The sequence below is a fragment of the Cyanistes caeruleus genome, chromosome 9, assembly GCF_971803275.1.
Source record: "Cyanistes caeruleus chromosome 9, bCyaCae1.hap1.1, whole genome shotgun sequence".
Lineage (NCBI taxonomy): Eukaryota > Metazoa > Chordata > Aves > Passeriformes > Paridae > Cyanistes > Cyanistes caeruleus.
In genome coordinates, this window is record NC_141709.1 from 19,021,035 (window position 1) to 19,044,803 (window position 23,769).

A 23,769-nucleotide genomic window follows, 5' to 3' on the forward strand; every position below is an offset into this window, starting at 1 on the left:
AGAAGCCAAACAGCAAACAAGGGCAGCAGAGCCTGTGCAACATCCTTCCACTGCCCTGACCAGCCACTGGACCAAAGGCACTTTGCAAAATGTCCTCTGAATCCCCTTTCTGTGGAGGGCACCAGGAAGTCGTGTGGCCAGAGGGAGGACATTGCACGACACTGGGGAATCTCCTCCTGGCTGTGTGTCCATCATCAGGGCCAGGGCTCTACACTGGGAGGCCTCAGCCCTCCTCCCACATCCCATTACAGACACCACCACTTTTATCAAACTTGGTAAACTGAGAGGATTGAATGGAGAGAAACAGGAGTTACGAACCACACCCAAATAAGAAAGAAAGGCTGAAGGAAGAGGTTTCACCCAGGGCAGAGAAAAAAAGGAAAGGTGGAGGACAAGCACTCACTGCAGAAGAGGCTGTGACAATCATCAGGTGTTCTCTGTATCCTCTTTCAACAGGGTTAGAAACACACAACCCAATTTCCAACAAAGATATGGGAGGCTCTTGAGACACAAAACTGCAGAAGCCATGGTGATGCCGATGGAAATTGCAATTTAAGGATGTTATGGCAACCCTTTCCTTGGAGGGCTGCAGGAAGAACGTGGCTCCCCACAGCTGTGTGAGCTGGGAGCGGACAGGACCCTGCCTGCCCCAGCACTTCCAGGCAGCAGCCCTGGAGCTGGGGGTGAGCCCCAAGCCCTGCTGTGCTGGCAGAGCTCTACCCCAGCCGGGTATCGCCTGCCAGCCAGAGGAGGGACAATCCCTTCACGGGGGGAAGCTGCAGCTCCCAGATTAGACTCTGGCCCTTGACAGAGCCAGGGTTTCCCTGCAGGGCGCTGCCGAGCACGCAGCAGGGCAGGGGTGCAGCTCCTGCTTGGGCCCTGCTGGGATAAGTGCCAAGATGAGCTTATCACGGATACTTGCAGGGGAGCAGGAGGGGAAGGAGAGCATGTGAACAGCCAGCTGCACAGGCATCCTAAGGCCCTGCTCTGAGACACAGAGGGGACAGATGTCAAGAAACAAAAGGCACAGTGCCCTGAGAATTAGAACTTGGCTCTAGGCAGGAACACCTGTAACTTGCATTCCAGATTTTAAGCTATCTTTCTAAAACTTCTGAAATTTCAAGCCAGAGGTGGAGGCTCTACCTCCTCACAGACCATTTATTCCCTTTTCTTCCCACTCATTCCGCATTTCCTCCTGTTATCACAATCCCTACCTTGCAGAAACATCACGTTTCATTCAACAGTATTCCCTTTATTTTGTGGTTAAAGGCACACTCTTTCTGTATGGCATCTCCCATAGATGCCTCAGGAGGAGTGAGGTAAATCTGGCTTGCCCAGAAGAGCAGACCTTCCACGGGATGCTGGCAACAGCCACAACATCCAGACTTTCTCCCACCTCAGCTTTGCCAGAGCACCTCCAGCAGCACCCTCTGGGGTAAGCCTGCCTGCCCCAGGCCCAGCCCCAGCTCGAGTTGCTGCAGCGTGGTGTTAGGGAAAATGCTTTTAAAATCCATTTTTACAAACCACGTGAAGCAGCAAAATTACCCAGAACTGGTTAGCAGAACAGCAACATGTTAGTGCATTTATTCTAATGGTCTACACAACCCAGTCCTAACTTGAAATTTTATTGTTTATGGGCACAGCATGTTCATTTTATGGGAACAGACCTGCTCTGTGCTGGAAGACTTCCTGCAAGCAACTGTGGTGTTAATTTAGAAGATGGCTTTCTTCCCAAACAGTCATCATTTAACCAATAACCCTGTGTTACCTCCAGCATCAAGGGGCAATGTGCTGTTGGAGGCAAGACAGAACAAAGGTCCCAGCGATAGTAATTGCAAAAGGGCTTAGGGGCTGTTCTCTTCAGGGAAGGGAGAGAGATGCAGCCTGGCCAAACTCCAGGGTGTGTGGTTTTAAAGATCCTCACTTGAGCTGTATTGTGTTGATGTGCAGCATTACAGAGCTGACACTTCTGCACCCATGCCGGGCTCAGTTACAGGAACTATTTTCAGCATCTCAGCCAGAAATGACATCTCTCATGACTTTTATCGTGGAATGAGTGCATGTTTGTAATCAGCTTGGAAAATCTGTTTCTGAGCTTAATTCTAAAGCCTCATCTTTGCTACAGAAACAACTGTACTCAGTGACACAACGTACCCTCCCTTGAGCAGCATGGGGAATGATTTGCTGTCCTGGGAAATTGGTCACAGCATAAACCCACAGAGTTTTGCAACCTCTCTGTTTGATGCCTTTGGTTTAAGTGCTGAACACACTGTATAAGCACACAGCCTGAACTGGGAACTCTTCTGTAGTGCTGAAATGCCAACCATTTGGGTAATGCTGTAAGCTAATCATTAGTTTGTGCAGTAATTTTATCAATTCACAGAGAGAGGCAAGGGATTAATGCCAGGATCAACATCACTACAGAATTTGTCTCAAGTATTTCAATTTTGGTAATCTTAAGAATCAACTTGCGTGTTCCTACAGCAAACTTGCTCAAGTAACTTTTTATTTAATTGCCTTCATAAAATGTCTTTCTGAAGAAACAAACCACCAGGCTTTGCAAGGACAAGGATATCAGTCTCCAGCCCAAGACAAGGCAGAGCAGTCGTGGACACACTGCACCGCGGCTGGCCCTGCTGTCACTGGAGAACACAACTGTCGGTGCTGTACCTGCAACTGAACTGATGCAAGCTGTCCCTCAGGGCTTTGTTCAAAGGAATCCTAAACTTCAGTCCTCCCAAGCTGCTCAGGATGCAACACATCCACACAGCAGTCTGTCTGTACTTCTGCAAGCAAATAGGTCAATGTATTTCTAACCATTTGCTTTGCCTTAAACAGAGCATTAGCAGTTGTCTTGCTGTGTTTCTTCAACACAGATGATTAAGTAAACAGCTTGCCTAGAGAGGCTGGAATTTCCATTGCTGTCTAACCCATTCTAATACTGACAAACATCTGGCAGGAATGAATTAGAGAACCTTATTTCTGCATGAGGCAGAATGGCAGGCTTAAAGACATCCCGGTATCTTCTAGTCCTGCCCAGACTGATGATGATTTGCATTAGAAACACATTGACAGGGCTCTGCCATGCAGCTAATGATGAGACTGCCTCTTGAATCTTTCTACATGACATAATTTCTGCATGATTTGCATTTTTCACAATCATTCAGGCATTTTACCTCCCTTAAAGAAACCACAGTTTATGGACTGGAAATATAAGTGTTTTCAATATCCTTTACTCCAGGTGAGAAGAAGGCTGTACCAAACCTTCAAGTAGGTCTCAAGTCACAGGCTTAGCCTCCCTCCTTGCTTTGGACTGAAAAGCAGTGCCATGGTCCATAGTACCTTGAGGCTGGTTGTTGCATAGAAAACAATCCCATCACACTTGGGTGCCCAGATAAGCTCTCCTCTGCCCACTGTGCCCCATGGCTCTGCTCCCCTCTGCCCACCGTGCCCCATGGCTCGGTATGTAGTATGGCCCATACTAACATCTCTGAGCAAATCCAAGATTTTTGTTCTCATGGTTAGCACCCTCACAGGGTCGCAGACTCAACAGAAGCCCCATTTTTCATGTTCACAAGCTGCAGAAGTTACACGTGGGACTGTCAGGTTTCCTGCTCAACTCCCTGTCTTGAGAAATGAGAAGTCTGAAAGCCAGAATCTGCTCCTGCACAAAATGAGAATGATAGTCAACACCACAGCTGTAGAAGCACCTGCTTTAATTTGGCTTTAAGTAAAGGAATCACAATCTAATCCACTGCCTTCATGCACCCATACACCACTAATTTCTCTGCACGTCCATGGAAACACAATATACAGCTATTTCTGTAGTATTTTTATTAAAAATGCAGTCCACAAAGCAGAACAACCCTCGTACTCAGACATGATGTACAGTGCCTGGGCATCCTGCTTTGCTACCAGAGAGGGCAGCTCAGGACTGCAAAGCCATTTATGTAGCAGCCGAGAGCCTTTCACAAGTGTCAGCATCGTCCCTTTAACCAAGTGGCTTGATAGCTGCTCAGAAATGCCATAGTTCAGTTTGCATCATTGGAAGCTGTTTCCAAAAGGTCAATTTATTGGAAAACTGAAGGATCTTTACCAAAACAAGTTACACTGGCAGAAGCAAACAGAATGGGCAATTTCCTGCTTCCTCTCATTTGAACAAACACAGGTCTTTCTTCCAGGGCCATACATGTGTTCTGCAGAATTCAATTAACCAAATTAAAACAGTGATAGGTCATTTAGATTGTGTATAGGAAAAAAAAATAAAAAGAAAACTTTTTCTGAAGTACTGTGTTCTAGATAGAAACATACCTACAGGGTTTACTGGGAGCAGCTACTCAAAGATCTTCCCTCTTAGAGTACAGGCACCACAGAACAAGTTCAGCATGAGGTACTTGAAACCAGAACTTTTACTATGCAAACACACTTTTCACCCATTAAAAAAATAGATGAGAGGAAGATATAAACATCTTATTTATTAAATCAAATAGAAATGCAAAATATATTTCACATGCCTTACATGGAAAAGAGATGAACTTCCAAGACTTTAAAGCAAAACGGTGTCAGTTGACACGCAGGAAACAGGAACATTATAAACAGTCACAAAGAGGAGGAAGGACTGGGGGGGAGGTGACATGGGGATGCTGGGAAGTTCCTCCCCACTCTTAGAAAGATCTCCTAAAAACAAGAATGGAGTTTATGCTAAGCAAGCATTAGAAGCCTGAAATTAATTTTAACATACATTTATTTTGGAGGAAATTGTCTAAAAAGGTACAGTTGGCTACTAACTACTCAAAACAGTGGTCTACATTATGTATACCATACTCATTAAGTGGACATGGGTTTATTTTTTGAACATCAGTAGGGCCAGCAGGAGAATCAGAAACACCAAAAACACCTTTTAAAAACTAGATCAATACACAGCCACATTCTGTGCGACTCTGCTATTAAAAAAGGGAAAAAAAAGATGAAAAATAGAACTATTTTTCTAAATATTTTAATAATTTTGTCATCCTCCAACTCTTCCTCCCTCCTACACACAATTTCTTGGAAACTGAAATGACACTCAACAGCAAGTACAAAGCATACACCAATAGTATAGTCCACAGTTTTTCTAAAGAGTCAATAGTCCAGCAATTTTAAAGTGATCTATGTGCAAAAAATAAACAAATGAAAGAGTTTCTTAAAAAAAGAAAAGTCCGCTGCAGCCTTAACTTCTACTTAAAAAAAAGAATCTGAGGATTAGCACTAAGTTTCCCAGTGGAGAACAGATCAGTAACTCCATATACTCTGCCTAACCTGTGACTTGGTGTTGCAAAACTATCAACATCCCAAGTTTACTACCTGCTGGCAAGTGGAAAACAGACTGTATCCCCATGAGAAATAGGAAAACCACTATTCATAAACTGGTCTTCTGAGATACATAAACATATGGTGCAGGTATGTATTCAGAGACTGCTACCTACAGCTGAGAACAGTCCTCCCAGCATGACTAACAGTAAATTATTAACAATAAAATGTGCAAGACTTCTAAGAGCAGTATTTGAAATGTTCCTGCCTGCTCAATGCCTCTAGGCCTAAACTATCTGCTCATTAATAGTGGTGTAAGTCAGGGCAGCTCTGGTGAAGTTACAGTAGAAATCACTGTGCATGAGGACTTCTGTGTGAGAAGAACAGTCCCTTGAACTACAGACTAGTTCAGTCCTGACCACACTACAATAGGGAATTGTGTTTAAACCATGAGTAATCATGCAATCATCTCCCAGCATAGTACTTCTTTTCTGCACACATGGAATGTAAATGACTGAGATTTACAACTGATGATTTTGCAGATTTAATGGATTATATTTCTCTAATGGTTCTGGCAATGCAAACTCAGTTAAAAAAACCACCACCAAAAAGGCCAACAAAAAAAAACAAAAAGCAAAACAACAACAACAACAACAAAAAACCCCAACCAAAAAAAATCCCAAACTCACTGCTGTCTGCTTTTTTCTTTATTGGATGACTTATCTGGCACACAGTTAGGATTTCTGCCAGTGAGTAAGCATTCAAAGACATCAGATCAATTGGGCTGGGGTATGGTAAAGTCCAGGTGTGGAAGACAGCACAATAGGTGATAAAGCTTAATGACAGTTGAGTGAAAGATCTTATGTCTGTCATTAGTCTAGTAAATGGAGATGACGCCCCACATCCTAAGCAAGGACTGTGAAACAGAACAATCACCAACTCTTAAAATGCCTTGAGTTTTCCAGATAAAAACTCAGAAGAGCAAAACATGAGCACTAAAGTCACTTGGTGTTTAATGGCTTCCAAACGAGGTCAAACATCAAAACTGTAACTTGAAAGCCACGTGGCAATATTCTCCCTTTTGCCACTCACTGCTGCATGGGACAGAGGAGCATTATGGAGGCTGAGGGGAGACCAACTGCAGGAAGGTGACCAGCCTTTGCCCAGGTGAAGGACTAGTACACCAGACCACAGAATGAATCTCACCCAAAAACATGAGGCCTTGAGGAGAAGAATGAAGGCAAACACACTTGGCCTGATGCAAAACACTGAAGTACTGCAGAGTGTCCAGAGAAGGGCAGTGGAGCTGGTGAAGGGTCTGGAACACAAATTCTGTTAGGACTGGCTGGGGGTGTTGAGCCTGGAGAAAATGAGGCTCAGGAGGGACCCTTAGCACTCCCTACAACTACCTGAAAGGATGGTGTAGTGAGGTGGGGGTCAGTCTTTTCTCCCAGGTAACAATAGCACAAGAAGACACAAGTTGTTCTAGGAAAGGTTTAGATCATTAGGAAGAATTTTTTCACTGAAAGCGTGGTCAAACATTGGAATAGGCCGCCCAGGGAAGTGGTGGAATCGCCATCCCCACAGGCATTCAACAAAAGCACAGAAATGGTGATTAGGGACACGGTGGACCTGGCAGTGTTAGGTTAATGGTTAGACTTGATGATCTTAAAGGTCTTTGCCAACCTAAATGTTTCTATGAAACCACATACCTTAATGCAGGAAAATGGTGGTTCTGATGCAGTTCAAATCACAGCCAAACTGGTTTCATTTGCCAAGGATAGCTAAACACTAACAACACAATTCAACGTGTGTTTCAAGTGCTGTTAGACCCATACCACATACAACACTTCGCCTTGGTTTGTCTCCCCTTAATGCACTAAAGTAAAACCAGACCTTAAGGAATAACTTGCATAGTAAGAAAAGGTCATCAATTTAATCATTTACTTTAAGCAGGCAAGCAAATTTGTAAACATTCAAAAGCGGCAGCATCCAAGTTACAAACTATTTAAGGAAAAAATAATTGAGATTATTAAGGTTCTTTATCCTCTCAAAAATTTTGGAAATGAACTTTTAAAACACTGCAAACATTGAACACTCAGTTGCACTTCTTCTAATCCTGCTAGGAATCCTGCCTTCCAAGGAATTCTGCTTTCTAAAACACATGATCTCACAATTGCCATACTTTTTAGCATTTGCCATTTGGAAGTCAGCTACCAGAGCATTTCACCTCAGTCTAAATCCCATTAGCAAAGGGAATGCCTGTGTCTTGATTCAACACCTCTTTAACTTCTGAGGGTAAAGTGTCAAAGAGGTGATCTTCCACTATGAGCCCACTTTTCCTGAGAAGCTGACACTGCCCCAGCGTAGCTGGCAGACGGTCCAAGCAGTTTCCCTTCAGTTCCAGGTAAGTCAGCTGCAACAGCTGACTTACTTTATCTGGGATTGAGGTAATACAGTTTTGTCCCAGACTCAAAGTCCTCAATTTAACACATTTAAACAACTGTTTTGGCAAAACGTCGACTTTGTTTCCTGTGATGTGAAAATGCTGAAGATTTTGAAGCAAACCTATTTCCACTGGAATCACCGCAATCGAGTTGTAGCTTACATCCAAACACCTAAGTTTCTGTAAACTGAACACTGCGGCAGGTAAGGTTTCAAGTTTGTTATTGGAGAGATAAAGAGACTCCAAATTCTTTATGTGAGTAATTGAGGAAGGAATGCTGACTATTTTATTGTGCCACAGCTTTAAACAAGTCAATCTTTTTAAATGCTGGAAACTGATGATTTCTTCAATTGTGCGTATGCTATTTGACTTTAAATCTAGTTCCTGTAAGTTAGAGAGACTGAAGATGGCATGGGGAATTCTCTCCAGTTCACAGTTCTGCAGTTCCAACTCCGCAACATTTGTCATTTTCTTAAGGCTATTGAGTACCACAAGCTTAGTGCCATCATTATGAATGACTAGTTTTGTCAGATGCGGTGCTACATCTGTGATATTGGGGGGAATTTTGGTCAAATTGCTCTTCACGTGGAGAATTTTAAGGTGTCTCAACTCTCTAAGAGATTCAAGCCCTATCATTTTATTATTTTCAGAGTTCAAGTTGCCTATCAAATACAATTCACGGAGGGTTTTGAGCAAATACACCCACGCAGGAATTTCTGCAACATCTGTGAATTTCACATGAAGGCATCTCAAGTGGTCCCGGAGGAAGCTGAAGGCAGTCTGCTCGACCTTCGCAGGGCAGTGGTACAGATGAAGCTCCTGAAGATTTGTCATCTGGGAAATTTTGGCTGTAATTTTTGCTTCAGGAATCAGCTCCAGTTTCAACACATCCAGATCCGTCAGATCAAACACTGCGTCGGGGACTCCCGACAGCATGAAGAGATGCAGCTCCTGCTTGTCCTGGGCATTGCGGGAGACGTGCTGCCGAAGCTTTTCGTAAGTCCACTCATGGTTTAAACTAATCCCCCGCAGTTTGTTCTCGCTTACCTCTGACAAAAAGACACCAAATCGCTTAGAATACAGCTGGTCATACTGATCTACCATGTGCAAGAGAAATGCAAAATCATTTTTGACATCAGGGATATCGCTGAAGCTACTCTCTTCTCTGACCTTTTCAAAAGAGTATTCTTTTAAAGGTATTCGGAACAGCCAGAAAAGCGTGTAGAGGCAGATAAAACCATAGACACAAATGAGGGAAATATAGCTGATAAGCAGCTTCTTCAACATATAAGCCATATTGTGTGTACATTCAAACTGTGTGTACCCAATCAGGTGTTCCACTTTCGGGTTGCAGATGTGTTCAAAACTGATGGTGTTGACAAAGTTTGCGGTATAGCAGAGAATAAATATGAACTTGACAGTCTTGATGACAGTCTGGCCAACATAGAGCTTATAAATCAGATCACTGTCTTCCACGTGAGCCCGGAACTTACGGACCTTCTCAAACAGCGCCTTGGCTTGTTCTCCGTCCTTCTTATCTAAAATCGTGACACTGGGAATCTCTATCATCGGCTTGTCGGCTGAAAATTTGAAGCCAGATTTGGTTATCATGGGAGTGCTAGCACTTGGGCTTCCTTCATCACTGCTAGTGGAAACATACTTGGGCAGGGACTGGGCCCCAGTTAACCTCTGCTTGTTCTCAGAGTCCTCACATGCTGTTTCAGACAATGCTTTTGTAGTCCAAGGAGACTCAAAGCACTTCCCCAATATAGACACAAAATGCTCAATTTTTGAGCAAGTCTTGGGGTACTTGAACCAAAAATTACTACTGACTATTAAAATGATGGTATGGATGAGAACAAGATAGGGAAAATACTTTGAGTACCAAGGAAGAGCCAAATGATAGCACATCTGGTTAATAAATACGTACTGCTGAAAATCCAAATTTGTTTTACGGCCTGAGGAATCTTTCTGCTCCTTCTTCAGCTCCTGATCTGATTCAGTGGGTTGATACTGAGGAGAGGTAGCTCTGCTCAGAAGAATGTCAGGTGCTACAGTAGGGGTACTTCCAAAGGCAACAGTTCTCATTGATGCTTCTTCTTGACCAGTGGTTGTTTCAACAGTGGTAAAGTCAGCCTTCCCTGCTGTATCAGGCTGCACTTTTGAATTTACAGTAGACTGCAAAACTGGCAAGCAGACCACCTGGTCTTTTGTCAGCTGCATGGTTCCAGCAAAAATGGCAACCATTAACATAACAACAGCGAGATAATCCATAAATACATCCCACCATGGTTTCAAGATACGGTAAGTTGGCTGGATGTCACTGAGCGATGCAACTTCTGCAAGGGTAAACATTCCTACAAGAGAACAAAGACAAAATCAGTACTGGTGACTGAGGACATTAATTTTACCATTTAAAAACAATCCCAGCATGACATACACATCCTCAGAAGGTTTTGCATTTTCTTATGTTTTGTTGCCTGACACATGTTGTCCATCATTCCACTTAACAGTTTTTCCAAAGGATATGACCAAAACAATGCAGTATTTTAGCAAAACAGAAGGCTTCTCACTTCATGTTAGATCATGTTTATGTATCTTTGCTACTTCACAGCACCAAAGCCTGCTCTGTGCAAGTGAAATGTCTGAAAGGTATAGTACTGTAGCTGACATATATTAATAAATGGAAGATCAACAATAGACTACACAGCACAAAACCCAATTCTGTAAAAATGATTGCTTGATTCTGAGCACATAAAATCCAGTCATAACAGTATTTTATAGTACCTTGCATTTAAACAAAATAGCATCTTTCTAAGTGCTTTGCACTCTGCTTATGACTTGGACAGCACATTTTAGGTCTTGTTATGCTGTCAACAAGGTCTCTCATTTCTTTTCAACTGCACAACACAGTGTCTTCCACTCCTTCCTACTGAGCATCCATGTGTCTTACCAGATTGATTGGTTCCTTTTCCTTTTAAGTATCACTGCACAAGTGAAAGCCTTGCAGCTACTATGTGAACATTTGGCACAATCTTTTTTATATACTTGGATGTTTTAAAGTGAAAAGCTGTTGGATGGGGCCCTGACCAACCTCATCTAGTGAGTGGCATCCCTGCCCATGGCAGGAGTGTTGGAACTAGATGCTACTTTTAGGAACCTTCAAACCCAAACCATTTATTCTATGATTGGACCAAATATTGGTACTGTATGCATTTTTCTCCCCAACTGACTTAACCCAGCTAACCAAGAACAAACTTTAAGACTTTTTCTTAATAGAATGGGGAAATTTTTTTTCAGATTATCATCACTTCCTAGTGATTATAGGAAGCTGGTTAGTATAGGTAGGACAGGAGCTAACGGAAACGCTTTCGCTTTATCTTAAACACATGCACGTGAGACAAAGCAGCAAACTGACCACATGAGGATCCAAACCTCTCTGCAGCTTTAAATAACCTGCTTTGCTTTTTGTTTTGACAAAATATGGAGGAATCAACTTATCAGCTTTAAAAAAAAAAAAAGCTTCCTGTGCAAACAGGATGTGGCAAAATAATAATTTTGACTGCTGAATATGTGACCCAAATTTGCCATTTCTAAAGAAAAACAGCTTGTGAGCACACGTGCAGCTGGGAAGGTGATAGTATGTACACTATCCCACAGAGTCTGTCTTCCTTTGCCTGGGAGAAGAATAGCTCAGCAGAGCCCAAGGAGATCAAAGCAGGCAGTAACAAGATGCAATAGATTTATTATTTTTAACTCGCAGTATAACAGTTCATACAGACGTGCACCTTACACACCCTAAAGGCCAGTGTCACAGGCAACATATACACAGCATGATAATTTAACTATTTCTAGGTAAAAGATATTTCTACACACAGAATTCAAATACCAGCAACTGCCTCTATGGTCCAAGTCACGCACTAGCACCCCTCCTTTCCCACACCAGCGCAAGCAGCTCCCACATCTCCGGCTGTGGGAAAGGCCAGCACTTGTCTCCACTACCACAGAGCTCACCATCAAAGTGTCTCCTCCAACACAGGGAGATACCCAGCCCCTGCCCTCCCACACTCCTCCCAGAAGCTTTTAACCAGTCTTACATAGCAAGCCTGGGATCTGGCGCAGGCAGCCAGAGAGGAAAGGACTTTATCTCACTGCAGCACTGTCACAGCTGTGCACAAGCACTCATCTTGGTGCTCTTGGCACCGTTGCCAAAACTTAAAAGTTAGGGCTGAGTTTCTCAGAGAACCAGCAGAAAGAGCTTCCAGTTCTCACTTTATTTTCCAGTTGGCAAATGAATGTCAAATACTTCTCCCTCATTAGAAGTTTTTGAGGTCTTACAGTCCTTCCAGCTCCAAAGTACCTCCTTCCTGAGAGGTTCCCGAGCCTGCCCACACACACCTCCCCAGGGCTGCAGCTGCTGAACAAAGTGTTGAAGGACACTGAGCAGTAACACACCCCAGCTATCAAAGCCTGCAGTGCCTTCCTGGGAAGTTAGCTTTGAACTCCCATCCTTAATGTCTCCCAGTGCTTTACCTACACCAAGCGACAGCATGACTGCTTGCTCTAGAATTGCTACCTTTGACATTTAAACAACAACAGTGTGCAAATGAACAGCATTAGCCATTTGTGCTACTGTGAACAGATTGATATAAAAGGACCCTCCTAAGGCCCCACTGCCTGTCACCTGCCCAGAACAGCAGAACCACAAAGCAACAGTAAAACAGTAAATCCCCTCAAATGGATTTTTTTTTTTTTCTTTCTAGGAAGCTCTCTGCAAGGCATACTCTCCATCTCTAAGCTGTTTTCACCGTGGTCCCACCTACCCTGGCTGCCACAGGCACTTCTCAGCCAGCAGGTGAGTTGAGCAGGAGAACACAAAGCCAAAGGCAGAGCAAGGACAAGCGCTGGGCCCAGCCGTGCCCCGGCTCCCGCAGCCAGGCACGGTGCAGGGACAGCAGGGGTGGGAAGGAGGAACAGATCACTGCTGGAACAAACACGGCTAGCTGCTACTGCTTGTTCCTCTGGGGCTGGCCTTTCTCTCAACTTTGCACTAGCTAATTACGTGGGAAGTAACTTCACTGCGGTTTGGGGCATGGCCTCCAGAATTCCTTTCACAGAAAGAAGGTGATTTTTTTGCTTCAGCCATGAGAACACGTGGATAAAGCACGGAAACACAGGCGCTGCAGACATGACTGCTCTAAATAACTGAAATAAGAGAAATGACAGAGCACAAAGTGGTTCCAGCTGAAGACTTAGAAAGAACAGCAATAAAAGCTGAAGTTAAAAATCACCTCTACCAGAACTCTGTCTTACACACACAAAATCATTCCCAAAAAGGTTAGACGACACAACAGAGCCTGAGTAATCCTCTCTGTGAGGCTGCAGACAGCATGGTGTAACAGGAGCTTTACACCAAGAAGTACACATTCAGTGTTCTGAACACATCTTTTCTTTCAAGTTACCGATACTCAGAGAAGAGCTCCTGTTCTGGCAGAGATTAGAAGTTATAAAACACAAAAAACTCCTCTGTGGCATTACTAACACTGTCTCATAAAAGACAGACCTTTTTCCAGCTAGCAAAAATCAATTCCAAGAGCTGAAAACGGATTTGCCTCCTTGCATGTCCAAAATGTTTAATGCTCTGAGTCTTAAACAAAAAACTGTAAACCTACACACAGTGTAAGACACATTCTGCCAATTCGTTATTTTCTCTCTTAAATCCATTCTAACACGTACTGGTGTTTGATTTTACTAAACTAATAACCACAGAACTTAACTTTTATTATATTTTTGCACACACTTAGAAATCAAACAATTAAGAGGCACTCCAGACAACAGGTCTGAACAGTATTGTAATGGGTTGGATTTTCTTTATTCCAGTTGAATTTAAACTATTCACATATTTTAAAACCTACTGTCTGGAACATTCCTTAGCGGAGTTGGATACTATTTTCACTGCTAATTTTCAACTCCTTTTAAGAGTGACAAATTTGCCTTTGAGTTTCATTTTAAGTTACAGTGATAACACAGAAGTAAGGGAAAAAGAAAAAAAAAAAAGAAAGATGCAAATGCCAGTCTGTGTCTGGTAGGCAGACCCTGCAACACCCTGCCATAGGTGGTCTCTCCTCAAAACCAGTCGTGGCATGCTCTACTCACAATGCCAATGCACAAGACATCTGTAAGCAGATAGGTCAAACTGAAGAACAAAGTCCTGTGCAGCTGAAAATGTTAAAATAACTGGTTTCTCATGGTGAAAACATGCACTTCTTCCAGCCCTTTTCAGGGCTTACAAGGCACCAAACGGACCTTGAGGCTCAGCAGAACATCGGGTTTTGACATAGCCAAGATCCACACTAGAAAAGTGAGGTTCTTGAAGTGAAAGTTTCTCATTCCCAACATAGAATGTCAGGATTGACTCCTTTTTTAAATAACCCATTTTTGTTTAGATTTAATAAGAACGTATTTTAATTCAAGCCTATTGCAATATGATCCTTAGGGCTGCACAGCTACATTAAGGCTTTAATTTTAACAAATAACCTTTTTTCCTCCCAAACCCTCTGTCTCCAGTTCTGTAACATGGATGATATTCTAGGATAGTATCAACTTCTTTAAGCTCCATCTATCACTCCTAGATATCTACTGGGTGTATTCTTTCTCCTGAAACAAACAGAAAATATTTAGCCTAAATAGCTTAAATCTTTAGCCTTCTAAGAGTTTAGATGGAAAAACTTGAAGTTCTGAAAGTAGTGCAGTAGTGTGATTTGGAGCTCTAGAATTAAACCTACTTTGTTTAATTTGCAGTTATACAAGTTACAGTGAAACTGGAATATAAAGAGAAAAATATTAACAATGACAATATAATTGCTATAGGCCCGCATTAAAACAGCAAGGGTAGCAACTGATTTAATAAATCATTCTTAACAATTATAATAATTTCATTTGTCCTAAAGAAAAGCTGTAATAGAAAGAGGTCAGAATGTGATTAGTCTGATGAATTTCTGACACATTTCAGACTATAAATGCTAAAATACAAAATGGACATATTTGGGATATTTCCTAAGAAACTGCTCTAGCTTAAAGACAGAAGTTAGTAGAAAAGGAAGCAGCAGACTGGTATGCCACTAGTGTTTATTTACATCCTACTTCTTCCTGTACTTACAGATAAAAACTATCTGTCCTGTAACTCACTGGCCCTCCTGTCTTAAAAGCATATTTAAAGTTAAAGCAAATTCAAAGTCAGAACAAACAAATAAAACGAGAATTGTAGCACATGATACACTCATTTACTCTCAGGTTCCCAAGACCCCAAACAAGTTCACTTTGTTTCAGGAAACAAAAAGATTCTTGAATTCGCCTTGTTACTGCATCTGGTAAAGAACTTCCTAAAAAAACCCAACATTTCTAGCTGAAAAGAAAAAGTGCTACCATGAACAAAATTGTTTTCTCCCTTCCCACAGGAAATTAAGGAGAAGAAAAGTTTTCCCATAACTAAAAGGCTTTGCTAGCTTGTTTTTGAACAAGTGACCATAAGTTTAAATTTATTTCCACTGTATATTTTGTTGTCTCTTTCCACCAACCATTTCTACTTCTACAATATCCTATTAAAGGAGTATATTAGACCTTAATGTGATAAGAATGGATTATGAGATTCCTACTAGCCAAGACCCTGCCAATATTAATTGTTCCATGGACAATCTGCAACAGTCAAAAAGATGGCATTATCCTTTTTTTCCCCCTCCTTCTCTTCTCCACAGAACCAAGCATAAGGAGCCCCAGAACCCTTATGAAATAATGCACAAAGACATACAGGGAAGTCTACAAATCAGGTTAGGTATTCTGAGCACACAGACATATCCATACCTCCATTGGTTATTCAGTTTCTGAGATGAGAAGTTTAAGACAAACTGAAGGTTTAACCACCAGTACACTTTGCAATCGAGTAGTGGAGGGCAATTGCCCTGCTGAAGTAGGTGGGAATATTACAATTATCCCTAGCCTGGTTTGCAGCTTCTAGTATGTCAGCTAAGAGGACTTAGATCTGTGCTGCTTTATTTCACAAGGGATTAATGTGCTTTACTCTACCTGAGCCCACTCAAGCTACAAAACCAGCTGTAGGTACAACTGCAACTACAGCTCCTCCTCTCAACCATCCTGCAAACAAACCCCCAAAATTCAGCTAAGTGCACATTTGTGCACTGACTGTCTCTACTGCCTGAAAAGTCCAGGAAACATTCCACAGGAAAATATAACATGGGTGTTTTTATAGTACTTCTCTACTATAGGAAACATTCTGGTGCTACTTCAGCAATGGAAGGCATTGCAGAACATTAACACCAGGATGGGGCTTATGTTATCACATACTTCCTGAGCAGTGCTTTTATCTCTGGAAAATCAAAAACAGATTTAACATAAAAAGCTGCACAGAAAAAGATTTCCATTATTTCTTTCCACCCAATTAGAATGACAAGAATTCCCACTTACTGTTTCTTCCCTCAACATCTGACAGCAACCAAATCCACCCATTTGAAAGCAGTCTGCAAGACCTAGCCTGGCTTATTTTTGTATGGCTACCCTGTAATGGATGATGACTGGATAAGGAAAAGCAGTCAACACAAAGCTGAAATGATACTTCCTATAGAAAAAACATTTCAGCTAAGAAACAGGAGTTCCACAATAGCTTTCAATTAAATCTTGTTAGATAAATACATATGGAAACATATGATGCTCTTGTCTGATAACACACTTAAATGATCAAGGAGGGAAAATTAACATGACTTGTACACTCATTATTTGAGAAACAAAAGCAACTAAAGAAAACTCCCCACATCTAACCCATCTCCCCAGCTCCCCCATCCCACTGGCCAAACTGCACAGCCCTAATTTTGGACTTTCGCTTCAAGTGGATATATAATATCTCTCTTTTTATATATCTATATATTTATATACATGATATATATAATCTCTGATACAGTCTGCAAATACATTCTCTAGTTAAGGAAGCATCACCTTTATGAACAACATGAACCTCACTGGCAGTAACTTGCAAAACAAAAAATTATCAAAATCTTATTTCTCTTAGACTGCATAAAGAAATATTAGGCTTCAGGAAGTTGGAGACAAAAATAAGATCCTTTACATAATCAATGTCAAATTAGTACCATTTACAAAAATTAAATCTATAAAAAACCACTTTTTTTCTTTTTTTTTTAAAATCTTAAAACATGCTGCCCTTCAAAGCTGAGCGTTTTCAGGTTGTGTAACACTCTAACCTACTTTTGGATGCTGCTATTTTAGTGTTTACATTGAATCTTCCTTGTTTACCAGTTCTTTGAAGGTCTAGTGCCATACACCACTCCTACACAAATGGTTTTGTAATCAATGTGATATTTAAAAAGCAGTATTAGCAGCCATTATTTCCCTAACAATAAACTCTCAAATTCTACCTCATTCTTGCCTTGCTGTAAATGACCAGAGAGGTCTGTTTAAAGATGACTTTCAGAACAGGAACCCATTTTTATATTTCTGAGTAGTTCCCCAAAGCACTCAAGGATTATTAACACAATTAAAGTCCCCCCAAAAAACCCAAAAATTATTAACACTATGAACTCTGTATCTGATGCTTGTAAATTCTGTCTACAGAGCACAGAAAATGAACAACTTCTCACTTTGCCCTAATGCAGTGCTCCTGAGCATGCTCTTATAAAAGAGCTGCTTTGACCAAAAGTGCAAGCATGAGGTTTTGTTGACATTTATCCCCAGGCTTCAGAGTGCAGAGCAGGTGCCCAGTATACTTCAGAAAGTTCAGGGAGACCCTAAGCTGGATGTTCAGCTTACATGTTGAACAAAACAGGGTTACATGTTAAACAGAAGTTTCATAAAGATTTGCACACATACAAGCTAGTGCTCCATCCTTCTCACAGGTTAGCAGGGTCCGAGACCATGAAGGGCAGGAGAGAAGAGATGGCAGAAGCAAACAAGACTGGAGAGAGTGGTCCTTGAGCATCCCTCGTCAGAGGGTCTCTATATCTGGTAAAGAGCTCAGGATTAGATGTTGAAGTCAGTTAACCACATGTGATTTTACAGTTACAAAACAGACTACCTAGCAAGGCAACAGGCAAGAAACCAAAAGAGGTGGCTAATTAGACACCAGCAGGGTAAATACTCAACTTAAGATGCTTTTCATATCTGTAAGCAACAGTCCATGAAGGTACAGGCATTTCATGGGCACAGTTGCCAGAATAGAAATCCTACAGCAGAGTGGCAAGGACCTGGCACACAAAGGCAAAGACCATGCCTTGGATAAACCCTGGCACATGCGCTCCCATCCTGACACGGCTGCTACAACCGCTCTGATTTATGCGCTGCCAATTCATCCTTCTTTTATCTGAGGCAGCACAACCCCGGTGATCTAAGTCACACCACCAAGGCTGAGTAACCAAATTTGCAACAGCATTTTCTGTTTCACCCAGCCAGAGTGAAAAACAGTGAGCAGACACTTTGTATCTCATTTCACAGAATTCCCAAGACAGCCAGACCAGTAATCTTGAAAAGCCAGCCCAATTTGTGCGTGCAGGACTCCCAGTTCAGCACCAAGCACTTTTACACAAGTGAAGACACAACTGAAAGCTACTGAAGTAGATTTAACCTGCACTGGCATGGATGCACAATGCAATTAGAAGTTACACCACACAATAAATTAACAGCTGCTTGCGCTCAAGTGTAAATATTTAATCCTTTTGCCATTTCTAAATCTGCTGCTCTTTGAGGCCGTGAGGTTTCTGCAGTGTTTTCATGGCCACTATCAGAAGTAGAGGAACACACAGTAAACATCTGGCACTTCTACTAACCAGAGCACTTTGGGAATTTATCAAGTTGCAAAAGCAAGCTGCACCAAAATAAAAGCACATCTGGTAACTCTTGTCCCCAGAGGCTGCTTTTTATCACTAAAAACAGCCCAGCAATACAATTAAAAATAAATTTAAAATAAATTAAAAGTATTGGAAAGGAAAAAAAAGTAAAAACAAAATATAACCAACTTTTATTTCCTTTTTAGTTTAGAAACCTGAAAAATAGAACAGTGAAAAATGGTTTATAAGAAAGTTATTCAAATTTGCTTTTACATAAATAAGTCCATATGGCTACAAAGCTTGTTACATGAAATTGCTTTATCTCAGATACGAGACAGCACTCAGCAACTCATACAATTCCTCTGAAAAATACTCCTGTGATGCACAGCCACACACACTGCCAGTTTCTCTGTCTCCTTCCAAATTTACCTGAAAATGGGGCAACTTCAAAGCGGTAAGAAATTGAATCTGGCATACATGGAGATGACAGTTTGGTGATTTTAAGCCACAGAACATAAAGACAAATCTTATTAGAGAATATATTAGCAGTTCTAACTACACACCCTAAATGTACCTAAAGAATAAGGAGGAGTGCCTACCAAAGAGAAGGAAATGTGTCGCTGAAATTCATTTTGCTGTAGATTTTAATAGCCCCTCTTCAGGGCAAAATGAACTCTCCACCTTAATTCATGGTACTAAAGTCTTGTTATAGTTAATTTCTAAACTGCATTCCCATCCATGTGGCAGCAGATTTACCAAGCAGTAGAAGTAAATGATTATCAATGAATATTTTCTCCTTCCTTTTATTTTTAACAGACATGTCAGAAACCTTGAACTGGAACAGTTACAGGATCTTCATGCAGATCTAGAGCCAAGAACAGACAAAAAGTTATTTTAACTAAAGAATAGGCTCCATTGTTCCCTATCTGAGCTGGTTCATCTCTTCATCCTGCAAACAGTGACTCTCACTGGGTTACAAGTTGAACAGAAGTTTCATAAAAATTTGCACACATACAAGCTACTGTATGTTAAAATATCTGCAGTAGCACTTTCATTATATCCATTACCTACAAGCAATCTAGGAAAGGTCACACTTAAATTAAAAATTTAAAATAACAAAAGCAAATGACACATATGCATACACACAAGAAAGTGCCCAGTGATAGAAGAAGCTACATGTAAACACAAGCCTCCTACTCACACATCAGAGTTCCTCTGTTTCTGCCAAGATCTTTTCTGTGGCAAGAGCAAAAGGAAGGTGAATTAAATGCAGCTGAGAATAAGGATATGAAAAAGCATATTCAAAGTCCACCCTTCCTTTTACCCACTCTGCAACTTTGATAAAAAAAAAAAAATGCTAGTTTTTCAGCTCAATAAATAGGCTGCACACTCAATTTTCGAATACCCAGTCTCTCCACTGTTTATGGGACAACAGTCTAACTTTGTTCCTACTTAAATGCCACACAGCTTCTTTTACCCCCAGGGAGAAGGGGATACTTCCTCACTCGAGCCAAGGTCCAGCTGTAAAGCCATGTCACAGAAATGACTCGAGGTGACAGCCAAGCAGCCCCTGACACCCCCCAGCATCTTGTCTCCCCCGACCCAGCGCAGGCACCACACAGCTGACAGCCTGCTGCCAACCCTACCTGCTCTTTATCAAGCAGAGATCTTCTGCACCTCAGACATCCAGCCAGACTGGTAACAACTACAAATTCTCACATAAAACTCTGATCAGCAGAGGAAGGATGAGTTATTAATGTTACCACATTCCTGCCAAGCTTCCAATAGCTGAACCTCCAGTTGTTTCATGCCAGGAAAAATGCCTGCAGCTGAAGCATTTATCCTCAAAGGGATTTATTTAAGTTTACTATAATTCTTTTTCCTCTTTTAAACTTAAGCTGCTTTCTGTGAGAGATAAGCTATTTGCTTAGTCCATCTAGTCCCATAATTGTTTGGTTCAGGGTGTGTACTTTTTAACATAAAAACAAATTGCAATGCAACACATATTTTTAGGGGCTCTTTTGAAATTTTGCTGATGAGTTCTGATCACCTCCTTGCTTTTTATGCTTTATTTTCTCAAAACCCCATTCAAAGCATTGCCCTAAGAACAGAAAGAATGTTCTAAGACTTGCTGTCCTCCCGGAGATTGCAGCATTCCTGCTCTAACAAGCAAGCTTTCAGCTCTGCAAAGAAGTTTGGTCAGGTTCCACTATATTGCTTGATTCACCAGCACTAACAGATCCATACAACCTCCAATTTAAATATTTACTATTGCTAAATTTATATTATGATTTGACCCAAGTGCTCCAGCTGGAACTGTAACCTCTGCGCTAAGGGCCCTCCAGCAGGGAGTGGGCAGACAACCCTTGCCCTTGAAGGCTCACAATCTAAAAGTGATTATTTGTTAGGCAATGATAAGCATGTTTGTGGCTGTAACATTCAAAGCAAAAAACCAAACTCCCTCAGGCTTCCAGAAGGAAGATAAAAAAATCTGGGATAACAGCCTGATTAAAGTATAATCAAATTTAATGTTTTAATGCACTGCAATCTTTGAGAAGGCTCAACATTATGTCCAGATAAATCCCTTTACAATTACAGCATTCCTATACACTTAGCCATACTCCTTCCTACTGGTTTGAAGATGATGCTATCTCCAAAATATGGCACTAAATGTAACAGCTCTTGGAACCTACCTTTCCAGTGAAATGGACAATGAAGCTTTCCTTTCCAGTCAATTTTTTTTTCTTTTTAAATAGATAATGAAGCTGAGTGTATACTTCACTTCAAGTAAAATAAAAATACAGAAAGGAGACACCTTATTCAATCCCATTTACAGACAAATACCACTCCTGCTCCAGCACTTACGACTTTTTCATGATTACTCCAGGCTTACAAACACACTTGCAATGAAGTTTTTGGCAGTCACCTTCACAGATATGCACCCATATACCATGTCACTGTCTGTCTTTTACAGCCAACATCTGCTTGGATGGCCACATGAGAAAATCAGTGCAGAGGCAGCTTTTTTATTCTGTGGGCAGCTTCCCCTTATCCCAGGTGTTCTCCATTTTGAACTCATTTTAGCAAGTTTCACATCACTTAAGGGTAGCACAATAGCTGCTCCCCAGCTGCTACAGAAGTAAAATCGAAGTGCCTGCTAACTGGAGGAAAACAAAACAATCAGGTTTTGTTGTTGCTGCTGTAAGTAATTTTCACATCCTTCAGCAGGCCCCAGGTCAGGTCCCCAGGAGATTCTGTGCAAGAACGAATAACCAGCAAGGCCAGCTCAGGACACACCATACTGAAGGGTCCTTCCCTTCTAAATCACCTTCTAGCCCTTCCACCAACACGACAAGATTTTAAAAAAAGCGGAAATGGGAAGTCTGAGCTTATGCAAGTACATCAATGATTTCAGCATCCTAGCTCTCACCGTGACTTCCATCAAGCATAAGGCAAGGCTTTCAGAAAGAGGAGCAATCCAGCCCCCTTGGCTGCCCTGGTGTCCTGAGCAGAACTTATTCTAGGGCAAATTCTTAACATCACATGCAGCAGTATTTCTATAGGCATGTGTGATGGACTAGGCATTGCCTACACATAAAGCAGGAACGATGGAGCAAATTATGTTTTTATCTTGTAAAAACACCAGTTTTGGTGCAGTGGTGGTGGTGAGAGAGTGAACAACTGCAGTGTTCTCCTCCCAGACATTCAGAGATCTCCAGGCACTCACAGTGATCAGGTGGCCTACAAACACCCCTCTCAGAACAGGGTAGAGCCTGGAGACATCCTGCAACTACCAGGGACAGCGAGGATTATTTGAGCTCTTGGTTTGCATTTCAGGTTGCTGACTCAACACAAAATAAAACACAAAACGGCCACAATTTCCCACACAGTGACCTGTATCACGTCACAGCGGAATGCAAGTCATCTTCCATGCAGACCTATTTGTAAGTCTGACTGGCATTATTTTCACAAGGATCTACTCAAGAACATTAGGACAACAAGCCAGACGCTTTATTTACATTTTCCTGTTATCGCACACTTGGACAACTGCCTGTGCGTGTGGGTGTACAGCAATAACATACAGATGACTGCATACCCATCAGCCATCAGTCAAGAGTTCAGGATTTGTCATGGCCAGACTGAAACCATCCATTTAAGATAACGTTTTGTAAGAGCCTGTCTTTGACCAAGAGTTCTCCCTAACAAATCATGCCTGAAGTACATTTTTTTTTTAAATAAGAAAAAATTTATCAAGGCCCAGAACTCTATGATAGTTTTTGTCCCTTCTAGACTAAACATCAACTCTAATCACAGTTTCAAGTTCGTCAAAGGCTAAAAGAAAAACCCTTTTTCTTAGATATAAAACTACCAAGCAACTTAGGATTAAAGAAAATTTAAGTAAATTACTCCTTTAAGCCTTCACTGGTTTCAATTTCCCAAGAACAGATTTGCTTTAGGAAGCCAGATGAAGAACTGTTCTCTACCCCCATCACAAAGCTTGGGACATCCACACATCGTGCCAACTGACCTAGCAGGTAAAACCCAAAAGGGTGACTTTTAAAAGGCAGGTGATGTGCTACTGCTGTGAGCTCTGAATTCTTGCATATGGACATAGCCACATCCATGTTCACTCTGAAGACGCCCTGGATCACAATACCAAAGTTGGACCCTTGCTCACCACACATAAGCCGGCATGGTTGTTGCAGCCTAGTCCTAAAACATGGCTCACAGCTTATTGTGCTGCTTGCTGTGTTCCAAGTGGCAGAGCTCCTGCTGGGCTAAAGCATTCTGTATGAGACAGAGCACTGTGGCAATCCTGCTCCTGATTGTAGGGGCACCCTGTCTGTCTCATCGTGCCATGCCTCCGATGCCACTCGCTACCTTTCACCACACTTGAATTGTATGTTCCATGTGCCTTCTTGTCTTCAGCTCTTGCATCTTGGTCAGTTTCTTCAAATTGACACAAACAAACAAAAAAAAGTGGCTTAGAGTCTGCTAGCACTTGATAATTATTGTTCATAAAAGGTCTGATTCCCTAATCTATATCAAAGCCTTACTGCATTATATGGTGTGTGACCCTGTTTCAAAAGGATTATGGCCCAAAAATTCAATTAAATTGCATCAGATTTCAAACTGCATAAGACAGCAGAGTGTTTGAGGAAGGCAGAGCTTCAAGATTGACCAGTT

The 23,769-nt window shown here is 41.7% G+C and overlaps 2 protein-coding genes across 3 annotated transcripts in view; both read right to left on the reverse strand.

Annotated features, from left to right (window-relative positions):
- ZNF326 (zinc finger protein 326) overlaps positions 1 to 23,769 on the reverse strand; it is a 95,698-nt gene that overhangs the window by 38,466 nt on the left and 33,463 nt on the right. The gene's annotated exons all lie outside the window — the stretch shown is intronic.
- LRRC8D (leucine rich repeat containing 8 VRAC subunit D) overlaps positions 4,456 to 23,769 on the reverse strand; it is a 52,885-nt gene continuing 33,571 nt past the window's right edge. For both annotated transcript variants that reach the window (XM_086841511.1, XM_086841510.1), the window contains one exon: positions 4,456 to 10,092. In XM_086841511.1, coding sequence (XP_086697637.1) covers positions 7,526 to 10,090 — 2,565 coding nt within the window. In that variant the 5' untranslated portion in view covers positions 10,091 to 10,092 and the 3' untranslated portion in view covers positions 4,456 to 7,525. The remainder of the gene's footprint in view (positions 10,093 to 23,769) is intronic.